The sequence below is a fragment of the Eurytemora carolleeae genome, unplaced genomic scaffold (assembly GCF_000591075.1).
Source record: "Eurytemora carolleeae unplaced genomic scaffold, Eaff_2.0 scaffold737, whole genome shotgun sequence".
Taxonomy (NCBI): Eukaryota; Metazoa; Arthropoda; class Copepoda; order Calanoida; family Temoridae; genus Eurytemora; species Eurytemora carolleeae.
This window is the reverse complement of record NW_019396677.1, coordinates 137,586-161,801: the sequence shown is the minus strand read 5'-3', so window position 1 is coordinate 161,801 and position 24,216 is coordinate 137,586. Positions and strand designations below refer to the sequence as shown.

At 31.1% G+C, this 24,216-nt stretch overlaps 1 protein-coding gene across 1 annotated transcript in view; it reads left to right on the top strand.

The window, feature by feature from the left end:
- The first annotated feature begins 12,526 nt into the window (after positions 1 to 12,526).
- Positions 12,527 to 24,216, top strand: part of LOC111707260 (retinol dehydrogenase 13) — a 16,157-nt gene continuing 4,467 nt past the window's right edge. The window contains exons 1-6 of the mRNA XM_023480329.1: positions 12,527 to 12,569; positions 13,047 to 13,071; positions 14,871 to 14,903; positions 15,212 to 15,263; positions 16,564 to 16,616; positions 23,216 to 23,324. Of these exons, the coding sequence (XP_023336097.1) occupies positions 13,061 to 13,071; positions 14,871 to 14,903; positions 15,212 to 15,263; positions 16,564 to 16,616; positions 23,216 to 23,324 (258 nt within the window). The 5' untranslated portion in view covers positions 12,527 to 12,569; positions 13,047 to 13,060. The remainder of the gene's footprint in view (positions 12,570 to 13,046; positions 13,072 to 14,870; positions 14,904 to 15,211; positions 15,264 to 16,563; positions 16,617 to 23,215; positions 23,325 to 24,216) is intronic.

Here is a 24,216-nt window from a genome sequence, read left to right as displayed (position 1 = left end):
TAATTCAGATCACTTTACAGGGTGTTTCAGACACTTTATAGAGTGATTCAGAACACTTTACAGGGTTTTTCAGGACACTATATTCAGATCACTTTACAGGGTGTTTCAGAACACTTTGCAGTGTGTTTCAGAATAATTTAGAGGGTGATTCAGATCACTTTACAGGATTTTCCAGGACACTTTGCAGAATGTTTCAGAACACTTTACAGTGTGTTCCAAAACAGTTTACAGGATGTTTCAGGACAATTTACATGTTGTTTCAAAACACTTTACATGGTGTTTCAGAACAATTTACAGAGTGTTTCAGGACACTTTACATTGTATTTCAGAACACATTACAGGGTGTTTTAGAACACTTTGCAGAATGTTTCAGGACACTTTACAGGATGTTTCAGAATACTTTACATGGTGTTTCAGGACACATTACGGAGTGTTTTAGAACACTCTGCAGAATGTTTCAGAAAACTTTACAGGGTGTTTCAGAAAACTTTACAGGATGTTTCAGGACACTTTACATGGTGTTTCAGAACACTTTTCAGGGTGTTTCAGGACACTTTCAGAATGTTTCAGTGCACAATACACTTTGCAGAATGTTCATGACACTTTACAGGATGTTTCAGGATATTTTACATGGGGTTTTCAGAACACTTTACAGGGTGTTTCAGAACACTTTTCAGGGTGTTTCAGGACACTTTCAGGATGTTTCAGTGCACAGTACACTTTGCAGAATGTTCATGACACTTTACAGGATGTTTCAGAATATTTTACATGGGGTTTTCAGAACACTTTACAGGGTGTTTCAGAACACTTTTCAGGGTGTTTCAGGACACTTTCAGGATGTTTCAGTACACAGTACACTTAGCAGAAGGTTTCAGGACACTTTAAAGGATGTTTCAGAATATTTTACATTGGGTTTCAGAACACTTTACAGGGTGTTTCAGGACACTTTACATTATACAACAGGGTGTTCCAGGAATGTTCAATACCGGGTCACGTGAATTTAATTGTTCTGTCAATATTCCAGAAAGCTATGACTTTAGATCACAATTACTTCTATTAAACATAATTTTTCAGCCTTCTTTCCTAAATACTTTGCCGCCATATATGTTTTGAATAAAAAGTATTTGACAAACAAATCCGTAAATTTAAAGATTGTCAAAATATAAACCAAAACGAGTATGATTTCAAATTGAAGAAACCGAATGCCACTAACTCTGGTTAGTCGTGGATGGGGTGTGTGTTTCAGGATATTTCACAGGACGCTTCGGAAACTTAGAGGGTTTTTAAAGGACAATAAATTGGGTGAAACTGGATGTTTACACGGTGTTTTAGGAGATTTTAGTAGGTGTTTCAGGAAACTGGCTTCTTTAAAAAAATTTCAGTTGGAAATAAAATCCAAAAATATTGAAGTTAATAGATTAGATAAGCTTTAATTATTATCATTATTATTTCAATATCTATAGCAAGATAGTTACTCAACATGTTGAACATTTTATATATATATATATATATATATGCATATATATATACATATATATATATATGTATATATATACAATACCAATTGATAATCTTAATAATAATAATACTTTTTAACTTACTAAATCTTCAAAGTGCACATGAGGCTGAGCAGAATTTCATTGTGTATCAAATTATTCAAATATCAGAATTCTTGAGTTATCTTCTTAGTGTGTTAATAAACAGCTCAAACTGTCACCAGTGTTAACATTTTAATGTCACCTTTGTTGACATTTTTACTTTTTACAAAAATCACTTTTTTTATTGATACTTTTATTGTTAAACTAACTTTGCATATTTATTGACATCGGTCGGTTGGTGAGTAAAAAATAATCTAAAAAGTCCTAATTTTTTATAATTGAGGTTTAGATATTCCATTGAAATTTTCAGCAAAGCGTCAAAAAGTTTATTTAGGTAAAATTGTTAAAGTTGTTAAAAAAAGATGTTTTAGATATTTTACACTATAGCACTTTCTTATTCTTACATTGTTGAAAACTGATGCCGTAAACCTTTTAGATTTATGATGAAAAAGCTTTGCTACACCTTTGAAAAATCAAAGGTTAAAGCCATCAGGTTGTACAGATTTTAAATTAGAGTTTGATGGAATTATTCAGTTTTTTTGTCAATTTTTTCATAATATGATTATTTGAAGCTTCGAAGGTGGATAAATTTAGCTTATCTCTGAATACTCCTGTGTATGAAACCTGCTGTAAAACATAAACACAGAGGAACCTAGTTCTATCCAACCCAAACCCTAGAAAGGAATTCAGTTCTTATCACAAACTCAAAATTTCTAAACCCGTTTCTTTGCAACCTGATGGTGTTACACTTTGATATTTTAAACTTAGACTATTTGATTCAACAGAATTTATAGATTAAAATATCAAAGGTCTAAAACATTAGGTTGCAAAGATGTAGGGATTAAAAAATCAGAGTTTGTGGCAAAAACTGAATATTTTTCCTTTATGTTTGAAGTTTAACATCATAGAACCAACATATGAAATTTGAAACCAAAATTGGATACTTTCATTTTCAATTCAAAGTTACAAGTTACAAATATAAATCAAACTCTTTAAATACAAATTACAATTACAGCTTAGTTTGACTTTGTATATACACTGTGTCCCAATAAACATGGGAATTGAGAAACGACTTGAAAGTCGTCTTTGATTTCTGACATTTAATGGGGCTATCCGTCTGACGAGCCTTTCATACACTGGTCTAACTTTCTTGTGTCTTAAAAATTAAAAATCTTAAAAAAGATATTTGATATAAAAAAATTTCTAATTAATTAAATTACTTGAAATATGTACAAATCTTGTAATATCTCCGCCAATTTTGAAGATACAAAAATGGTAGACCACATTTTGAAAATCTCAATACCAGACGTTTTCGATATTAGATGCTCAATCTGGAATACGACCATAATTGTGTTCATGAAAACGGTATAAAAGTCGTTTGTTAATTCCCATGTTTATTGGAACACCCTGTAGAATAACATTGTTCACAGATACAATATACAATTAGACAGTTTAATCCACTTTGTAGTTATGGTCAAGGTATGGTTAATGGTTACAAATTAAGATTATAGTTTTAAACAGTTTCAGTTTAATATTCTATTTTTTACCTCCTTCATTTTGAACAAGTACTTGACAACCTATTTGGAACAAGGTAATCAGGCAAGGAAAGTAAATTGCTGTTGCGTATTCTCTGCGTACATATTGAAACCAGTTCTCTCTGGTCGGTGTTTGTAAACAAGAATAGATGCATCAGTGTTCTTCTAGTATCCGAGGATGATAAAACCATTTAATTTTGATAATTTTGATAATTCACATAATAGTTTCCTATGACCAGAATATTTCATTATTTTTTTTTGTGAAAATGGATCCCATGTCAGGCTGTGACACCCGTCTTGTGTTTACTTTACCGCCCAGAGACAGTACACTGCAGTAATTAAAATGCGTACACCTCTGAAATAACTATCTTTACATTTTAATTATTTGATTTTGAATCTAATTTATTAATTACAGTTACAAGTTACGTTTACAGTATAGAAGAAAAAGTACACAATGAGGTTTATTTATACAAAGATCTACAGATCTACAGAGCATGTAATTTAATTTAGAGAAAACACTGAGAAGTAAATAAGTTTTCTAATCTAGGTAATAAATACATAATTACTTATTTTTCCAGATATACGTTTAGTGAAGGTAAATTTCGTTCTGAATTCTTGTTTAACGAACTTTAGAACTGTAGAGGTGTAGACCTAAAGAATTGTAGAAACCTAGAATTGAAAGAACTGTAGATCTAAATAACTGTAAGTGTAGAAATGTAAAACTGTAGAATTGTAGATTTGTATGATCAGTAGAACTGCAGTACTGTAGGACTGTAGGACTGTTGGAGTGTAGGACTGTAGGACCCTTGTTTACTTTCCTTGGACTAATATTTGAAAGTTCCTTGTTTACTTTCCTTGGACTAATATTTGGAGGTTCTTTGTTTACTTTCCTTGGACTAATATTTGGAGGTTTCTTTCCTACTTTCCTTGGACTGATATTTGGAAGTTTCTTCCTACTTTCCTTGGACTAATATTTTAAGGTTCCTTGTTTAATTTCCTTGGACTAATATTTGGAGTTTTCTTTCCTACTTTACTTGGACTGATATTTGGAAGTTTCTTCCTACTTTCCTTGGATTGATATTTGGAGGTTCCTTGCTTACTTTCCTTGGATTAATAGTTGAAGATCTTTTGTTTACTTTCCTTGAATTGATATTTTGAGGTTCCTTGTTTACATTCCTTGGATTGATATTTACAAGTTAGTTGTTTACTTTCCTTGGATTGATATTTGGAGGTTCCTTGTATACTAAATTTTTGGATTGATATTTGGAGGTTCCTTGTTTACTAAACTCTTTGAGATCCTTGATTTCTTCCCCCTTGCATTGATTTAGTATTGAACCCATACAGGAAAGTTGCATCATAACTAAAAAGTTAGATAAGGTTAAATATTGATAAGCTGATTAGGAGCAACAAGATCGTTGCGAGGGGGGGGGGATTAATTCTAACACTCTTTCTTATCTTTCAAATATGGTTTCCGATAAGGTTTCCTATTCAGCACAAATGGAAGAAAAAATATTGTTAAATAGTAAATTTATATTTATTGTAAGGACATACAAGGGAATACAAGGAATATAAGGGAATACAAGGAATATAAGGGAATACAAGGAATATAAGGGAATACAAGGAATAGAAAGGAATACAAGGAATATAAGGGAATACAAGGAATATAAGGGAATACAAGGAATACAAGGAATATAAGGGAATTTAAGGAATATTACTAAATACAAGGAATAACAGGGAATAGAGGGAATATAAGGGAATACAAAAAATATAAGAGGATACAAGGAATATAAGGGAATACTAGTACTATAAGGGAATACAAGGAATATAAAGGGAATACAAGGAATAAAAATACAAGGAATTTAAGGGAATACAAGGAATACAAGGAATATAAGGGAATACAAGGAAAAAAAGGGAATACAAGGAATATAAGGGAATACAAGGAATATAAGGGAATACAAGGAATATAAGGAAATACAAGGAATAAAAGGGAATACAAGGAATTTAAGGGAATACAAGGAATAAAAGGAATATAAGGTAATACAAGGGAATACAAGGAATATAAGTGAAAACAAGGAATATAAGGGAATGCAAGGAATATAAGGGAATACAAGGAGTACAAAGAATAGCAGGAAAACAGGAAATACAAGGAATAAAAGAAATACAAGAAATACAAGTAATACAAGGAATACATGGAATACAAGGAACACAAGGAACACAAGGAATACACTGAATACAAGGAATAAAATGAAAACAAAGAATGCAACGAATACAAGAAAAGCAAGGAGTATAAGGAATACAAGGAATACAAGAAATACAAGTAATACATGGAATACAAGGAATACAAGGAACACAAGGAACACAAAGAATACAAGGAGTACAAGGAATAAAAGGATTACTAAGAATACAACAGATACAAGAGAATACAAGCAATACAAGAAATACAAAAGAAAACAAGGTATATAATAATTCAATTTTTCTCATTTTCTTGATCAAGAATAAATTTTTCAAAAATGTAAATATATGAATTTGTAAAGATGGCTTCAGACTATAATCAATTCTAAGTTTTAAAATCTCTTGTAAAAATTCATAAATCTTAGTAAACCAGTTTTTATTTCCCAATTTTTGTGATAAATGATAAATTCAAGAAAAAATATTTTGAAGCTGTTTAAGGCTCTTTTAAGCTTTTTATCACTGTATAAGGACTAAATGATTTATAATCTTGAAAAAATAATCTTATTACTGAAGGTTTAAAATATATATTAATTAGTTTCTAATCTGTACAGATTCAGAAACCTTCAAAAAATGATAAAAAGAAATAAATTGAGTTGCTAGTATTAAATACGTTTTACAAAATATTTATTAGATCACAACTTTTCCTTTTGCTTTTCTATAAGTTTTGATTCAGTCGAATATAGAAAATTAATCTAATTTTCATGTTTGATGTTGACGTGAGATAAATGTAATTTGCCAAGGGAAATATGCTAATTCAAGCAGTTTAAAACATGCTCAACATAACTTTAACGCACCATATACATATATATATACACACATATCATTTCATATAATGATTCATATAATGATAAAGTGATTCTTATTTTTTACGCCATTTTTTTGTCATTAAGTTTTTAGATTAAAAAAGTAAAGGTTTGCATTTGATAACTATTTATCAGCATAAAAATTCAATATTTTCTTCATGGAAAAAATGCTGAAAATGAATTTCAGAATTTCTAAGAAAAATATTTAGACGTTCTTGACGGATAAATCTATGTTTTATTTACTTGAACTTCATAACTTTCCCCTTCGATCAACTTTCCCCCTCCCTTAAATTCTTTACTCTCAATTTTAAATATCCCCCCCCCCGACGCCCAGTGAGCTGTCGCGTACTTTCTTTACAACTTTTTCTCTCGTATATCTTTCCCTTTTTTCTGTCTGTCTGTCTGTCTGTTTGTCTGTCCAGAAAGAAGCCATTGTGCTGCAGAAAATATTAATAAACTTAAAACTGAAAATATCGCTAAATCATGTATCTAAAATCTTTTTTTTTGGTATGGCAATTTCTATGCATTTAATGTTTACATATTCTTTGCTTATTTCAAATATACTTTCTAAATATTTACAAAAACTGCAGTGTTGACGCTTATAGGGAATGTTCGCAAAAAATGAAAGTGGTTATAGGCTTAAGTCGAAAAATATTCGATGGTGATAGTCACTAATCTTACTTCTAGCTGTTGCGTCTATAAGAAGAAAATTGTTAAAATCGACTCATATCCATTGGTCCATATTAATTCAGAAAGTTGCAATATTCAACTCGGATCGGGAAAAAATCAATTTTATTCCAAACAAATCATTCAGATATTACAACCTATAATCATCGATTCTTTTTCGACGCATTCATAAATAGTTGAAATTTCATAATGTTTTTTTTATTTTAATTAACAACTTGGTTTTACGGCTGGCGCTGGATTTTCGAACATTCCTGGAAAATATGAAAATGTCGTTTTCATTATCAAAAATCCTCGAAACAGGAATAAATGTTTTCAAAAGTAACTCTTGGATCATAAAAAATCAAAAAATATTATAAAATATTAACTATTTACGAATGCGTTGAAGTAAAACGAAGATTATAATTTGTAATATTAAATGATTTGTTTAGAAGTAAATTGATTTTTTCCGATCCGAGTTGAATGTTGCAACTTTCTGAATTTGTATGGACGCTACATTCTTCGGTATGAGTAGTTTTTAACAATTTTTCTCATTACAGACGCAACAGATAGAAGTAAGATTAGCTTAGCAATCATTATCGAATATTTTTCGACGTAAGCCTGTATCCCCTAGTTCATTTTTCGCGAACACTTCCTTACAAAACCTTTTATGTATACATGCATTAAATCAAAAAATACTATGAACTGTTAACATATTTCCCAAAAAGGATATTTTTTTCAGAAAAAAATGGAGGATCTTTTCTTAATGAGAGAACTATAGTTTATAACTCATCAGAAATGATAGGTAGGAATCATCAAGATATACTCTGTCTGACTCCCCCTCCGGCCCACGGGATTAAAGTTTTATGCATTTTCAGTAAGAAAAGCTTTTCAAATTTCTCTGTGTAGAATAAAATATGAGATAAAAATGAAAATTGTTTTCATTGAAATTGATGCTTCTGATTCAATATCTTCCCTTTTCCATTGTTATTGACACTTTATTAATGTCTTGGATTCTGGACGTTGTCGTTAATTGAAAAGATTTTTACCGCATTGTGCAACCAACATTCTCAACCTACAGGGTGTCCCACATCATATTAGATCGTTTATTGCTCTAAATTGAGATTTAATGGACTAATCGAAAACTAAAAATGAATGAATCATTTTAAAAAATGTATAAGGCTAATTTAAAAACGTTCTTGCAGAAAATACCAGATTTATGGAGCATTATGTTATTATTTTGGGTTTACAGCTTGGAGATAATCTATCATGATATGGTACGCTCTGTGTGACAGAGGGAGGTTAAGTTATTTAAAGTCCTTGACGACAATTAAGGAAAATAATCACACGCTCTGCGAAGTCTTTGTGACAAAAAATCGCAAATTTGCATCGCATCAGGCGATAAGATTGTGTACATTTACTATTGTACAGTGTACAACTACTTTTTCGGAAAATTAAACATTTTAATTACCCACGGGCTCCGTCGATCGAACAATTTTGCTGTGCTCGACACCTTCCTTGTAAATTAATTGTAAATAATTTCACCAATCCTAAAACGTCATTACAAAATGTTTAATCTGTTGTCCAATTATGTAAAAATAAAAGTTTGTTTAAGAAATTTCTTAATTTAAAACAACAAAGACAAGCATCCTTGAACTGATTGTTAATTTCAGACAATAAAGAGAATTTTGACCAAATTTCAAGGGACAATAAAGTTACAACGGTAATCATCAGTCCTCCGGCCAAGTAGTTAAAAGTGACTTGCGAATTTAAAAAGTACAGTCTAACAAGAAAATAGCCAAATTCAAAATTCAAGAAAAACAGCGATATTTTTCTCCTTTTTACTTAGATAATGTTTAACCTTGTGAAGCGTGTATCACTGGTTCAACGGAAATTGCGTTGATAGTCCCTTTAAAACAGAGAATCGCGATATATCCCGTGGTTTACTCTAAAAAGAGAATCGCGATATATCCCGTGGTTTACTCTAAAAAGATAATCGCGATATATCCCGTGGTTTACTCTAAAAAAGAGAATAGCAATATATCCCGTGGTTTACTCTAAAAAGAGAATCGCGATATATCCCGTGGTTTACTCTAAAAAGATAATCGCGATATATCCCGTGGTTTACTCTAAAAAAGAGAATAGCAATATATCCCGTGGTTTACTCTAAAAAGAGAATCGCGAGATATCCCGTGGTTTACTCTAAAAAGAGAATACCAATATATCCCGTGGTTTACTTTAAAAAGAGAATTGCGATATATCCCGTGGTTTACTCTAAAAAGAGAATTGCGATATATCCCGTGGTTTACTCTAAAAAGAGAATTGCGATATATCCCGTGGTTAACTCTAAAACGAGAATTGCGTTATATCCCGTGGTTTACTCTAAACAGAGAATAGCAATATATCCCGTGGTTTAATCTAATAAAGATCACATTTGCATCTAATACCGGAGCCAAATCCTACTTAGTAGTGCAACTCTTTAAATTTTGATTGAGGATAATTTGAAGATTAATGCGTCTTAGTTAAATTTGGCTCCATAGCTCAAATTATTTGTTTTTAAAGAAAAATTTGTGCTTAGAACTCAGATCAGTTAACTCTGTGTGAAGAGATGAGGTTGAAGAATTCAGAAGAATATTAAAATATTTTTGTCACGTTCCACCAATTCTAGAATTCTGAAACCGCTTCAAATTCTAGAATACTAGATCTAGAGTATCCACCGGTAAATTTACCGCTGGGAGTCGGAAATTCCGGAAAATTTTCTGCCAGAAGCCGTATTTTTTTCGGCGGAAAACTTTTTTCATGGAGTTCTAGAGCCTGTTAAGATTTTATAAAATTCTAGAACCCGTTTAAATTCTAGAATTCAAGGACCCTTTTAAATGCTTATAGAACCCTTTTAAATTCTAGAGTTCTATAACCTGTTTAAATTCTATAGAATTCTAGAGGCCTTTAAATTCTAAAATTCCAGAACTTTTCTCTTATTTATATATCTTCAAACCATATTTATTGGAAGAAACCTATTTCGGCAATTTACAATCAGGAACTCAATAACACATCATACTAAAATTGAAAAAAAAGTTTGTAATTCCGAGCTCCCAATGTCATCCCAGCGAATCCGGAAAAAAATTATCCTAAAGGGTGAGGATTAAGTAATAATGGAAACCCTGTTTAACGTCTATAAATGTAAGATAGAAGTAAATATCAAGAAACAATAATCAGTTCCTCTAACTAACTTTTCTTAGATAAAAGAAACCCTGTTTTCATAAAATACAGGGTTACCCAGAGAAGATGAGACTGTAAAGACGACCTGAGACTATTAAAATATGACGATTTTTATGTTGAATTCAATCATCTGTCTTTAATATAGTCTAATTTAGGGGCTAAATTAATTATTTGCCAAAGAGTGAAACATGTTTACAGTTGCAGGGAGTCATGATTTAAAAAAAAAAGACAGCGCAAATTCCGTACAATCGTCTCTGAATTCTCATCCTTTGCGGGTAATTCTCTATATACTAGCTGAAGTGCTCGACGTTGTCCGTCGTGGAATTTTTTTAATTTGAAAGGAAAAAATCGAACTTGATCAGCCTATGTTACCCCCAGTGTGTTTAAGGGTTCCCTCAAAAAAATTTAGCCCATTTGGTCCAGCCATATGGCCAGCTTTATTCTAGAGTATAGACATGAAAAGAAATTAGTAGTAAAATGAAGCATGGTTGCAAACAAACTATATTTACATTATAACAAACCACTAGTGTTAGACTCACTAAAGTTGATCTAAATACACACGACATTCGCCTGAGGTGAATATATTTCCATCTTCGACCCTTCTGATCAGATAATTTGTCTTGGGGCATAATATGGCAGGTGACACTGCTTTCTTCCCTGGCTAGATAAATGCCATTTCACTCCTTTCTACAAGTATCAATCCTTCCCTAGCTCCGTCCTTTAAACCATACCAACTTGATATCTACCAGAAAAGAAAAGGGTTCAATACCCTTGTGGGTCTAGCCTGTTATATACTCAGGCTCCAAACATACTAAGTGTTCAATATCCTCTTGAGCTTGGGTTTTATAAGTTGAGAAACCTTGGTTGGGTTCACAATAGATAAAAAAAATAAAATAAGTCAATATTTTAATGAAAATATCAAATTGAAAATATAAAGATATCATTATTTTGAATAAGTACCCTGAAGGAAGATTGCATAGCATTATACATAAAGTTGATACAATAAAAATTCAAATCATTCTTGCATATAGCATGAAACCCTTTGTTTATGAATAAAATGTTATAAGAAGATTGTTGCGTTTTTACTGATATACATATATATATATGATTAAAATAATCACAAAATAGTTCTAGTCCTACCATTTCCAAATTGTGGTTTGCCTTTNACTTTGTATTTTGTAACTTAAACTTTGTACTTTGTAGATTAAACTTTGTATTTTGTAAATTAAACTTTGTATTTTGTAACTTAAACTTTGTACTTTGTAGATTAAACTTTGTATTTTGTAAATTAGACTTTGTATTTTGTTACTTAAACTTTGTACTTTGTAAATTAAACTTTATATTTTGTAGATTAAACTTTATATTTTGTAGATTAATTGAACTTTGTAATCTGTAGATTAAACTTTTAAACTTTGTATTTTTTAGTTTAAATTCATGGTTTGTAGATTAAACTTTGTATTATGTAGATTAAACTTTGTTTCTTGTAGGTTAAACTTTGTATTTTGTAGAGTAAACTTTTTATTTTCTAGATTGAACTTTGTATTTTGTGGATTTTACTTTGTACTTTTAAGATTAAACCTTGTATTTTGTAGAGTAAACTTATTATTTTCTAGATTAAACTTTGTATTTTGTAGATTAAACTTTGTACTTTTAAGATTAAACCTTGTATTTTGTAGATTAAACTTTGTGTTTTCAAGATTAAACCTATTGTATTTATCCCCTCCCCCCCCCCCTCCAATTGTTTCATCTCGTTGAATTTCTGAAAACCGGGGTTTCTTTATTTAAAAGTTCCAAATAGTTCTCCTTTGTTAATTTTCTTAAAAGAATTTATAATCAAGTGTTCACGAAATCAGAGAGTAAAATTAACTAAAACTATTAATATTTCTCTTTCAAGCTTTCAACAAAATTAAAACTTTTAAAAAATATCGGGGGAGGGGGGGGAGGGAGTTGATCAAAAGTTATCATTGTGATCCAATTTTAGGGAGCAAATCTTAAAGCCAGTATCTAAGTACGGTTAAATAAGAAAACTTAAAATAGAATACCACTTCACTCTTCCTCCTTCATCCCTTAGCAATTCTCCTTCTCCCTTCCTCCCCCCCCCCCTTCACACATAATACTCCTTACCCCTCACCCTTCGCCTTTATCCTTTATCTTCCTTCCTTCCCTTTTCCACCTTCCACTTTCATCCTTTCAATTCTCCTTTCCCATTCCTTCCCTCCTCCCCTTCCTTACCCCCCCCCCTTCTCTACCTTCACCCTTCCCATGTTCTTATTCTCCTTCCCATGTTCTCATTCTCCTTACGTTCTTACTTCCCCTCCTTTAACATTCCCCTTTCTTGAAATAGTAATTTAATAACTAGGATTTATATCAGACACAGTTTTAGAACTTCCAGCCGGCCATTAAACAAGAATTTACTGCATCTAGAAAATTTATATTTTTAAAAAAATTGGTTCAACATTTCTAACTTTACAGGCTTTCTGATCAGACAATAATTATAACTGGAGGGACTTCTGGAATAGGTAAAGAGAGAATATATTAAGGTTAAAGGAATATGTTTACTTATTTAACATGATAATAATAATAATAATAATAATAATAAAATTTTTTTTTCTTAAAAAATAATTTACAATAGTTTTACATGATTTTTTCTAAAATTTTTAACACAGGAGAAAAATCCTTTAACTTCCCATTAATTTTCTCTACTGCATAAAAATCCCTATAAGTCAGTCGATCGAAAGGACCTGAGTTCTTGCCGCTAACTCAAATTTTCTAATCCCAATTGTTGCATCATGATGTCCTTGATATTTCAAACTTAGAATACTTGATATAACAGAATTCCGAGTTTGAGATTTAATGTGTCTGCGACATCGGGCCGGTTGCACAGATATTAGGATCAGAGTTTGCAGCAAGACTCAGCTCCTTTAGGAAAGTTCGTACTTCTACAGATCGATCTCTGAGATTAATTAAATAGAAATTAATTGTTAATTGATTTCCAGGTAGAGAAACCGCGATGAATCTTAGGAAACATAAAATTTAATTGTTTTAATCATATTCTCGGATATTCTCAGAAAATGAAATGGTTGAACAGTGAAAGTAGAAATGGCAGGGATGAAAGAAGCAGGAAAGTAGTGAATAGGAAAGTAGTGAATAGGAAAGTAGTGAATAGGAAAGAAGTGAATAGGAAAGTAGTGAATAGGAAAGTAGTGAATAGGAAAGTAGTGAATGGGAAAGTAGTGAATAGGAAAGTAGTGAATAGGAAAGTAGTGAATAGGAAAGTAGTGAATAGGAAAGTAGTGAATAGGAAAGTAGTGAATAGGAAAGAAAAAAGGCTGGAAAGGATTGGATTACAGATCTAATTAAAGATGAAACATAATTTCCAATCTAAGGTCTATATATATATAATCTGAAATAATATACAAATCTTGATTAGTTTCCATACAAATGTATTCCACCTCAAGATCGAGCTTTTAAAGTTTTCTTTACTATCTACCAACAGATTTTAAATTAAAGGGATTTTCTAAATATTTGGAAAATATGAAAAGTAGGAAGTGTGTCGAAGATGATGATATACCTAATACTTATCAGGAACAGTGGAAATGAAGATGAAATGTCTGTATCAAGACTGTTTGGGGAAATTTAAATTTGAATACATTTTTTAAATAAATGTTATATCACACATCTTGAAAACTTGATGCAGAATTTAAATTCGAAAACCATTTTAAAAATAAAGGATGACATCAAATTTATTGATATTTACCTTGATAGATTTTATGTTGATTTTAAAACAAAAATACGAAATGTTTTTAAACCCAACCTTTAAAATACTATGTGTGAGCACTATTATGTAATATTGTTAAAACAAATTCGAAATATAAGGAAGACGATTTTTCCGACTCAAATGCCGACGTTAATTCTCTAAATGCGTGTGTACACAGGAAGCAAGCACACCATGTAGTGCCCACATGTAAAATCTCCGCTCACCTTAGCTCCCGCTTCACCAGTCAGTCAGCCGAAAATATCCGAGATGAAAACAGCTCCGTCTCAGGGAGCAATCCTGGCTCCTTCATAGTGATGATGCAGATACCTATCTACCAACAGACGATGCTTACATCCAGCTCAACATTGTTCCAAGAGTTCCAAAATTATCAGGCGAACATTGAGATGCATTCCCTCATATTCGAAACTGATAAAACAGCGATCTCTCACCCTGTTCCAAGGGTTCTAACTCTCCTCCACAAGAGGATAATCTCAACTCTAATGAGTTTAATAACCTGGAGAGAGCAGAAACCTGTTGTTCCAGTCCTAGTTGATCTGCACCACCAATATGAAGTTATACACTACCAACATGAAGTTGCTACTGATGTTCATCAATTTATAATCCTTTGTTCAATTTCAATCAACCAATTTTAACTTCGCCATTTGTGCAAATATTTCAAAACAATTTTATTTTTCTTAAATAAACGTTATAGAATATTTGGGTTTTTCCTGATTTCTTTATTTGTATATTTTCTGACCTTTTTAAAGGTCAACAAATATGATGTTTCAAATCGTTATCACTTTAATCTTTTACTTTAAAAACAGAATTATTTTGCTGTTTATTCTGTTTACAAGCATAAGTGAAACCTGAGATAAATATAACTTGAATCCAATGTTTTTGAGAATATGGTACCTTTGCACATTTTTCAAATAGTTGAACAATCCCTAAGTGAACAAATCAGCAATTATAGGTTTACATAAACCAGGTGAATTGTAACAAAATGGCGCCGTCTTCTTCTTCTTTTTTTTAATAAGTAGTTTTACTAAAAATTTATGTTTGTTAGTATGAGAGGGGCGCGTATAATTCTACCCTGTAGGTAAAAAATAAACTTCTAAAATTTTTTTATCTTGTTTTAAAGTGAATATGAAAGAAATTTTAAAATTTAAGAAATACATTTCCGATTCAAAACGGCACATAAACCATAATTTTGGTAGCAAAGATTATATGCTAGCGTTGCTTTTCTTCCAATAAAAACAAGAATATCTCCATCTGTTTTGCCTAGATCAAGCTGATATGGGTACCATTGTAAATCGGACATGTAAATCTGTGAGTGGAGACTCACTACTGGATAACAGTTCATTTAAAATAAAGTAAAAAGTATTCATATTATTTTATAATGTTTAGGGATGTAAAAAAAGGTTATGAAGTGGCAGGGGATATAAAAAGTGAAACACAGGTATCTTAAAATTAGTATTTATATGCAACCACCCGTGACTGTATATTTTATCAGTTTTTGTTTAGTATCCATGGAGAAGAAAAGAATTTAATTTTGATAATTTTGATAATTCACATAATAATTTCCTTTGACCAGAATATTTCATTGATTTTTTATGTGGAAGATGGATCCCATGTCAGGTTGTGACATCAGTCTTGTATTTACATTACCGCTCAGAGACAGCTAACTGCAGTACAAAAGATGCGTACACTTCTGAAATAACTTTCCTTGCATTATAACCTTGATTTAACCTAACCTAGCCTGATTAGTATAGTCAAGGCTGTTTCGAGATCAATGATTGAGCTCGATCTTGTATTGAGGATACGAGATCAATGATTGAGCTCGATCTTGTATTGAGGATACGAGATCAATGATTGAGCTCGATCTTTTATTAATCTACAGATTAATCTATTCTCTATTTGATGTCCCGTGAAATTCCAATTAGATATTCCACATAGGGATATATATATATATGTGTAGGGATGGGAAATATTTACATTTGTTTAAAGAAACGTCTAATGTTTTTAGACTTATAAAAGGTTTTATAACGCCACTATGATATCAGGTTCCAAAGTTTTAAAACTTTATTCTCTAGAAGTTTCCTTTTCTCAAACATGCAAAGTTGTTAGCAGAAAATATAAGACAAAAACGATCGTTGTAAAACTATCGTTCTTTTTAAAACAATAGTTTTATTTCATTTTTGCCTTATATTTTCACCTATGGGCTAGAATAACAAATTTGCATGTTTGAAAAAAGAAAACTCCTACAGAATACAATTTAAAATCGCAAAACCTTTAAAAAGTCTAAAAGTATTAAAAGTTTCTGTAAAACTATAAGCTATTGCCCATCGCTAAACCCACTAACACGCAATTAGAAAGCAGGGAGTTTTGCTTTAAACCAAAGAGAATTGCGTATAACCGAAATAAAGAGATCAAGTAAATTCTGCGTAAAATTCAGAAGTGCTCCCTGTGGATATCAAAATCAAGCTATCGGGATTATGGGTTTACAACACAAAAGTTCCCAGCTCATTTTACTTAATTGATTTAATTATATAAATGAAGCAGGAACTTTTGAATTGCATAAGGTTAAGCTACAAAGCTTTTGAGTTTTCAAGTTTAAGACGATCTTTAGACTCGAAAAATTGAATCCGCTTATATCTCATGCCTAATATTCGAAATTTTACACCAATTAGAGATGAGTTCTCGGGTTTATAGACTGACTTTAACTCAATTCAAAACTTTCCAGCTGAGGATTTGTTTAGGGAATTATTGAAGTTGAAGAGTGTGATCTTGCTTCGATTCCTTCAATTAAAAGGTATTTTAAGAATTTAGTTATTAAAATTATCAGAGTACATTTAATACTGTATTTTCACCAGCCAAAACCCACTTTGTTCAGAAGAATTTCTGAATTAAAAAGTAAGTTTGCGGGATGATTTAAGTTTAACGTATGCTTACTTACGGTACAGTACTGCATGAAGTACGCTGCTTAACATTCTTTTAAAAGGAATGAAATGTTTAGTTCTAGGGTAGAAGGGTCCTTTGTCAGTATATATCATGAACTGTATGTAAATATTCTATAAATAATTTAATAAGACATCATCCTTCATGGTGCCATCTTTTATTCAGCAAAAAACAAAACAAAAAATTGTATTTGTAGATTTTATTTTTTGTTTTTGAGTTGTTTTTAAAAGAAAAAGAAATGATTATTTGATCCATTTGAAAATAAAAAGATTTAGGTTGACTTTGATTTTTTTCCAAGAATTCTAGGTTTGTGTTTTCAGAATCTTCTAATCAACTTCTTTTTACAAGAGAATAAAGAAAAATTGAAAAAAATTTTGATAATTTTTTAAAAAAATTTAAAAATTATAAATCTTTAAGTTTGTAGACCATCAAAATATTGCTTTTAGATTGGATTTTCATACCTTTGGCTCAAAGAATCAAAGTAAAGTTAAATGAAAATAAAATCAATTTCTGATATCAAGGTCTCAATACATAAAACATAATCTAAAATAGCTTTTTTTAAATTTTAAAATTCAAATTTTTCTTGAATAAGAATTGAAAAATATGAAAATCTTGCAATGGTTGCATCAGTTCTCAGTTCTTGAAAATCTGGCGAATTCTCAAGTTTTTATTTTGCAAAATTTCTTTTCTTTTCGTTCTCTTCATAAATTTATTGAAAAGAAGAAATATTCCGAAAAGTATAAATTTTTAACAAAAACTCATGTACAAAAATAAAACTTTTTGGATATTTCATTGGAAACTTTTTGAAAAACTTTTTTGAAATCTGATTTTCTGATAAAATTGTGAAGAAAAATACACTGATGACCATTAATATCATTGTAAGCCTAATTTAAAAATTTTAATCCTATCTTTGTAATTTGCAAAATTGTTTATACTAAACGTTTGCTTAAAAAAATATTGAAATTAAACTTGACAAATTTTGTAAACACTTTCAAAAGTAAAAAAAGTTCAATGTTGTATAACCAACTAAAAAGCGAACTCATTACTTTAAATCATGTATACTTTTAAAACCAAATCAAATTATATTTGATTTTTAGTCATAAAAGATACATGTAAAAATGGATATTTATAAATTCAACAATCTATTACAACAGTTTATATATTATATCATGTTTTGACCTAAAAACCTGGTTCACTTTTCATCATAAGATTATCAGGAAAATAAGTAATCTTATGAACTTTTCTGATTAACTACAATCTTGATGTGATTAATTTATTTAAAAAAACCTGCGTTTGTGGATATTTTGTTCACTTCTAAGGGTGCATAAACACTGAGTGTGGATATTTTGTTTACTTCTTAGGGGAATAAACACTAAGTTTGAATATACATTTTGTTTACTTTTAAAGTTGAATAAACACTGAGTGTGGATATTTTGTTTACTTCTAAGGGGGAATAAACACTGAGTGCGGATATTTTGTTTACTTCTAGGTGTTAAGAAAACACAGAGTTCGGATATTTTGCTTACTTTTAAAGGAGAATAAAACTCTGATGTTTGTTCTAAAGAAGATGAATCCATATCGTAAACAAGATAAATGGCTTCACTTGAGAATTTTAAATATTTGCATTTGCATCCTCCACAGAATATGCTTCATTATATTCTGCAGTAAACATCATGCTACTATAGTATGCATCATGCTACTATAGTATGCATCATGCTACTATAGTATACATCATGCTACTATAGTATGCATCATGCTACTATAGTATGCATCATGCTACTATAGTATGCATCATGCTACTATGGTATGCGTCATGCTAATATAGTATGCATCACGCTACTATGGTATGATGCTACTATAGTTTGCATCATGCTACTATAGCATGCATCATGCAACTATGGTATGCACCATGCTACTATAGTTTGCATCATGCTACTATAATATGTATAACGTTACTATAGTATGCATTATGCAATTATAGCATGCATCATGCTACTAAAGTATGCATCATATTACAAAGTATGCTTCATGAGACTACTGCAATGATTCTTAGTATGCATCATCATAATAAAGTATGCAACATTATTTTCAGGATGCATTATACCGCATCACGATTATAATTTAATATCATACTGTAGTATGCATGTAACACTCAATGCAAGACTCAGAAGAGACGATTTTATTGAATAAATTTATTTTATACATAAACAAAGAAACATCTTTAAGCAAAAACTCTTGCCAGTTACAACATTTTTTTATAGTTTTAAAGAGATTTGAATTTGTTCTGCAAATATCGTGTGCTCGCATCCTATACAACTCAATGCATGCAGTGTGCATCATAATAATGCAATTTCATAAAGATTTTATAGCTTGCATTTTAATATTGTAACATTGTTAATATAACTAAATTATGCATCATAAAATGAAGTTTGCATCATATATTTAAAAAAGGACAACTCCTTACTTTATATTTTGTATTTTGAAATTTCCTATTTTTTTTAACGATGTATCTGTTTTCTTTGGAGTAAACTTGTTGTATAAACAAACTGGAATATGTCTGTGTACATGGCTTAGTGTAAACTCTCTTTTTACCAAATCATGAAATAACAAACTTTAAACTCTTTAAATCTTCAAGCAAACATTACTCATAGATGTGTTTAAGATTAATATTTCATAATATTTTTTATTTTTCATGATCTGAGAGCTACTTTTGAAAACTTTTTTTTCCTGTTTCGAGGAATTTCATATTTTCCAGGAATGTTCGAAAATTCAGCGCCAGTGAAATATTATTTTTTAAAAATCTAAAATATTATACAATATTGTTATATACGAATATTTTTCGCGAACACTCCCGTTAAAAGCTTTTGAATTATATATCTCTGTTTACTATTTTGAATACAAATTATTTTTACCATTGTAATTTATCTGCAAGTGACTTGTTCATTTAAACTCCAGTGGCCGAATTTGAAGAATTTGAGCGGTGGTTTAAATTTAAGCCGCGGCATAAATATAGTTGGTTCCACTTAAAATTGTATCAAATGTTACAAGATTTAAGCCGGCGCTTATTTTAAACCGGGTTTTAAGGCAAGTTTAAATCGCGGCTCAAATTCTTTAAATTCCATCTCTGGAAACACTTAAGAATTATTAGAATTAAGAACTTAAACCTAGAGAAATGAGAATATCTTCCAGATAATTGATCAGATAAAAGATTCAGGGGTTGATAATTGCACGGACAGTCCCTTTAAGTACAAACTTAGCATACCATATTATTGCATTGAAGCATTCTATTCTGTTTGTACTTGATATTATTTGGTTAATCCTGAGAATAATACAATAATAAAAGGGAAACTATACAAAAATTAATATGTATTTATTGTTCTCCTTACATGAAAGCAACTTATTACATTTAATATATTTGCTCATGCTGAGATGATACAAGGCTATCCACAAAGGATGAAACATTTAGAGACAGCTTTTTTCTGACAGTCATAAAGGTCCACATTTTAGCTTTAATCCTCTTTATTTTACTTACAAAGATTTTGCATATATTTTAATCTTTAAGGTCGTCCTTAATGTCTTATCTGTTGTGGATGATCCTGTATCTTGAAAGAATTCCTAGATTCATTTTTTTAGATGTTAGTTTATCTTGAAATTGAAATACTGCTGCTCACATACCCTGCGCTGTATTCTTTCAGTCATATTTTGGGCTTTGATTCAGACCTGTAAAAACGTTGCTTATTCTCTTTTAAACGTTGCTTATTCGCTTTTAAACGTTGCTTATTTGCTTTTAAACGTTGCTTATTCGCGTTTAAACATTGCTTATTTACTTTTAAACGTTGCTCATTCGCTTTTTTTCTTTCAGCTTTTATGTCTTCAAAAATGCGCTTCGAAGGAAAAAAAGACAACTCCCCAAGTTTACAGATTATTGAAATAAAGACCAGCATGTGATAGAATTCAATAAATGAAACTGAATGGATTAAAAAGGCGTTTTTGCCACAAACTCGAATTTTCTCATCCCTATATCTTTGCAACCTGGTGAACCTTTGATATTTCTAACTTAGATTATTTGATATAAGGGTTTCTAGGGCTTTTAGCGAAAAGGAAAAGTCGTTTCGCGAAAAAGTGCAAACACAAAATATAAATATAGATTTAAGAACGACAAGGAGGCATAAGACAATTCATAGATTTGCTTGAAAATACTTTCTCGACCGTTCAGATCTTTCTTCTTAAAACACAAAATAAAATCTACTACGGGAAGAACCAAAATAATTTAAACTTAAAAAGATAGCTAGTGAAATCAAATTCTCTTCATCAAAAAAATGTATTAAAGTAAAGGTAGAAAAATTATTTCTATGACATAATAAAACTTCAAATATTGAGCTATCAGAGCAGAGAATTTCACAAGTTCTTTTGAGAAATTTTTGCAGCTATAAAACTCATGATTTTTACAAAATTTACGCGTTCTGCAAAAATATTTTCGCGAAAAAAATTTCGCCTCATTTATTTTCGCGAATTTTCGAGAAAAAGTTTGCGAAATGAGACCGAAAATGTTTGCATTTTTTTCGCGAAAACGTTTTGTTCGCTGGAAACCCTATTTGAAATATTTAATCTCTACGACATCGGGCTGCAAACAATCTATAGATGTAAATAGCCCCAAAATCAAAATTTGGGTTATATGTCATTTTTTCCGTGCGTCTGTGCGCCTTCCAACTTTCATCTTTGTTAAAAAGTTTGATTTCAATTGAAAAATATCATTTTATTTAGCAAAATCGTGCGTTCTTGCGCTGCGCAAGAACGCATGAAAATGACACTTTAAAAAAAATCGATAATGTATGTCATTTCCTTGCGCCTGTGCGTTTCCAGTCACATCTTTCAGCTTTGTTAAAAAGTTTGATTTCAATTGAAAAATATCATTTTATTTAGCAAAAACGTGCGTTCTTGCGCCGCGCAAGAACGCATGAAAATGACACTTTAAAAAAAATTGGATAATGTGTTTCATTTCCTTGCGCCTGTGCGTTTTCAGTCACATCTTTCAGCTTTGTTAAAAAGTTTGATTTCAATTGAAAAATATCATTTTATTTAGCAAATTGCACCCCGCGACCCCAATGACACTTGAAAAAAAATTGGATAATGTATGTCATTTCCTTGCGCCTGTGCGTTTCCAGTCACATCTTTCAGCTTTGTTAAAAAGTTTGATTTCAATTGAAAAATATCATTTTATTTAGCAAAAACGTGCGTTCTTGCGCCGCGCAAGAACGCATGAAAATGACACTTAAAAAAAAATTGGATAATGTATGTCATTTCCTTGCGCCTGTGCGTTTCCAGTCACATCTTTCAGCTTTGTTAAAAAGTTTGATTTCAATTGAAAAATATCATTTTATTTAGCAAAAACGTGCGTTCTTGCGCCGCGCAAGAACGCATGAAAATGACACTTTAAAAAAATCGATAATGTATATATATATTCTATTCTCTATGGTTACTCAGTAAATCGTAGTTGCTCAATTTTTTATATAAAAAAGTACATGTTAATATTTTTTGTAAAAAAAAATTATCTTACAATATTTTGAAGATTTAAGTCAATAAAGTACTGAGAAAATTTACCAAATTGATGCTCTTGATATTTTATGACATTTAAACCCAACTATAAGATCTGTTATCTAAATATTTTCCAATGACAAATCTTAAACTTGGAATATAAAATGTTTAAATTTAAACATAACTTTCTGAAATGTGTGCAGGGTAGGGTAGAGGTGGTCTCTGTTTCTCATTAGCTGGTATTGTCAATAATTTACTTAACATATCTTGTATTGCTAATCCATACATAACATTATTCTAATTATTTTCCTTCCGTAAACTCTCTTATAACATTAAGGGTATGCCTCAGGAGAATATATATAAAACAAATAGTTGCGTAGATAATAAAACTTTTTTCTTTCCATTATATTTATTCTTTACAAGGGAAATAAAACAAATAATTTCTATATAAACAACTGTTCAGTTTTTTAGAAATTTTTAGAAGGGAATAAAAACGTAATTTTAAACGTTCCCTAGCTTCGCTTATAGCGAGTTCGATTCATAACAGTATGGTTCCCATTTTCAAACTTTCACTAAATTCAAAAACACCAATTTTTGTAATTTTGAGCATCCATAAACATATACCCTGGGGTCATGTGAGGTTTCAAACTAAATTTGGGCCCGATCGGTTCAGCCGTTTTGACGTTTATTGGATACAAACGGACATAAATACAGACAGACAGACAAGTAAAGTATATGTCATGTATAATATAATGTCTTTGAACAAATTCTTCTAATGTCTTCATCATTTATACAAATTCAGAGTTTTCAGCAAAAAATCGATACCTTCCAGATTACATAAACTTCTGGACAATCCTTTCGAGGGTTCAATCAAATTTTCAATCCCTCTAACCCATAATTTATTTCCGGACTGTTTAGGTTTTGCGCTAAAGTCCTAGAAACGGAGTCTCGAGTCAACAGTTTAATCTACTGTGCTGGAGTAGAGAATACTCCACAGTGGACCACACCGGAGGGATTCAACTACCAGGTATGGGAGGGATTTAACTATTAAGTATTGGAGGGATTCTACTACTAGATAGAATAGGAGGGATTCAACTACCAGGTATAGGAGGGATTAAACTACCAGGTATAGGAGGGATTAAACTACTAGATATAGGAGGGATCCAACTACCAGGTATAGGAGGGATTTAACTCCTAGATATAGGAGGGATTCAACTACCAGGTATAGGAGGGATTTAACTACTAGATATATGAGGGATTCAACTACCAGGTATAGGAGGGATTTAACTACTAGATATAGGAGGGATTCAACTACCAGGTATAGGAGGGATTTAACTACTAGATATAGGAGGGATTCAACTACCAGGTATAGGAGGGATTCTTCTACTAGATATAGGAGGGGTTCAACTACCAAGTATAGGAGGGATTCAACTACTAGATATAGGAGGGATTCAACTACCAAGTATAGGAGGGATTCAACTACCAGGTATAAAAAGGGTTCAACTACCAAGTATAGGAGGGATTCAACTACCAGGTATAAAAAGGGTTCAACTACCAAGTATAGGAGGGATTCAACTACCAAGTATAGGAGGGATTTAACTACTAGATATAGGAGGGATTCAACTACCAGGTTTGGAGGGATTTAACTACTAGATATCGGAGGGATTCAACTACCAGGTATAGGAGGGATTTAACTACTAGATATAGGAGGGATTCAACTACCAAGTATAGGAGGGATTCAACTACTAGATATAGGAGGGATTCAACTACAAGGTATAGGAGGGATTCAACTACCAAGTATAGGAGGGATTCAACTACCAAGTATAGGAGGGATTCAACTACTAGATATAGGAGAGATTCAACCACCAAGTATAGGAGGGATTCAACTACTAGATATAGGAGGGATTCTTATATTCTGC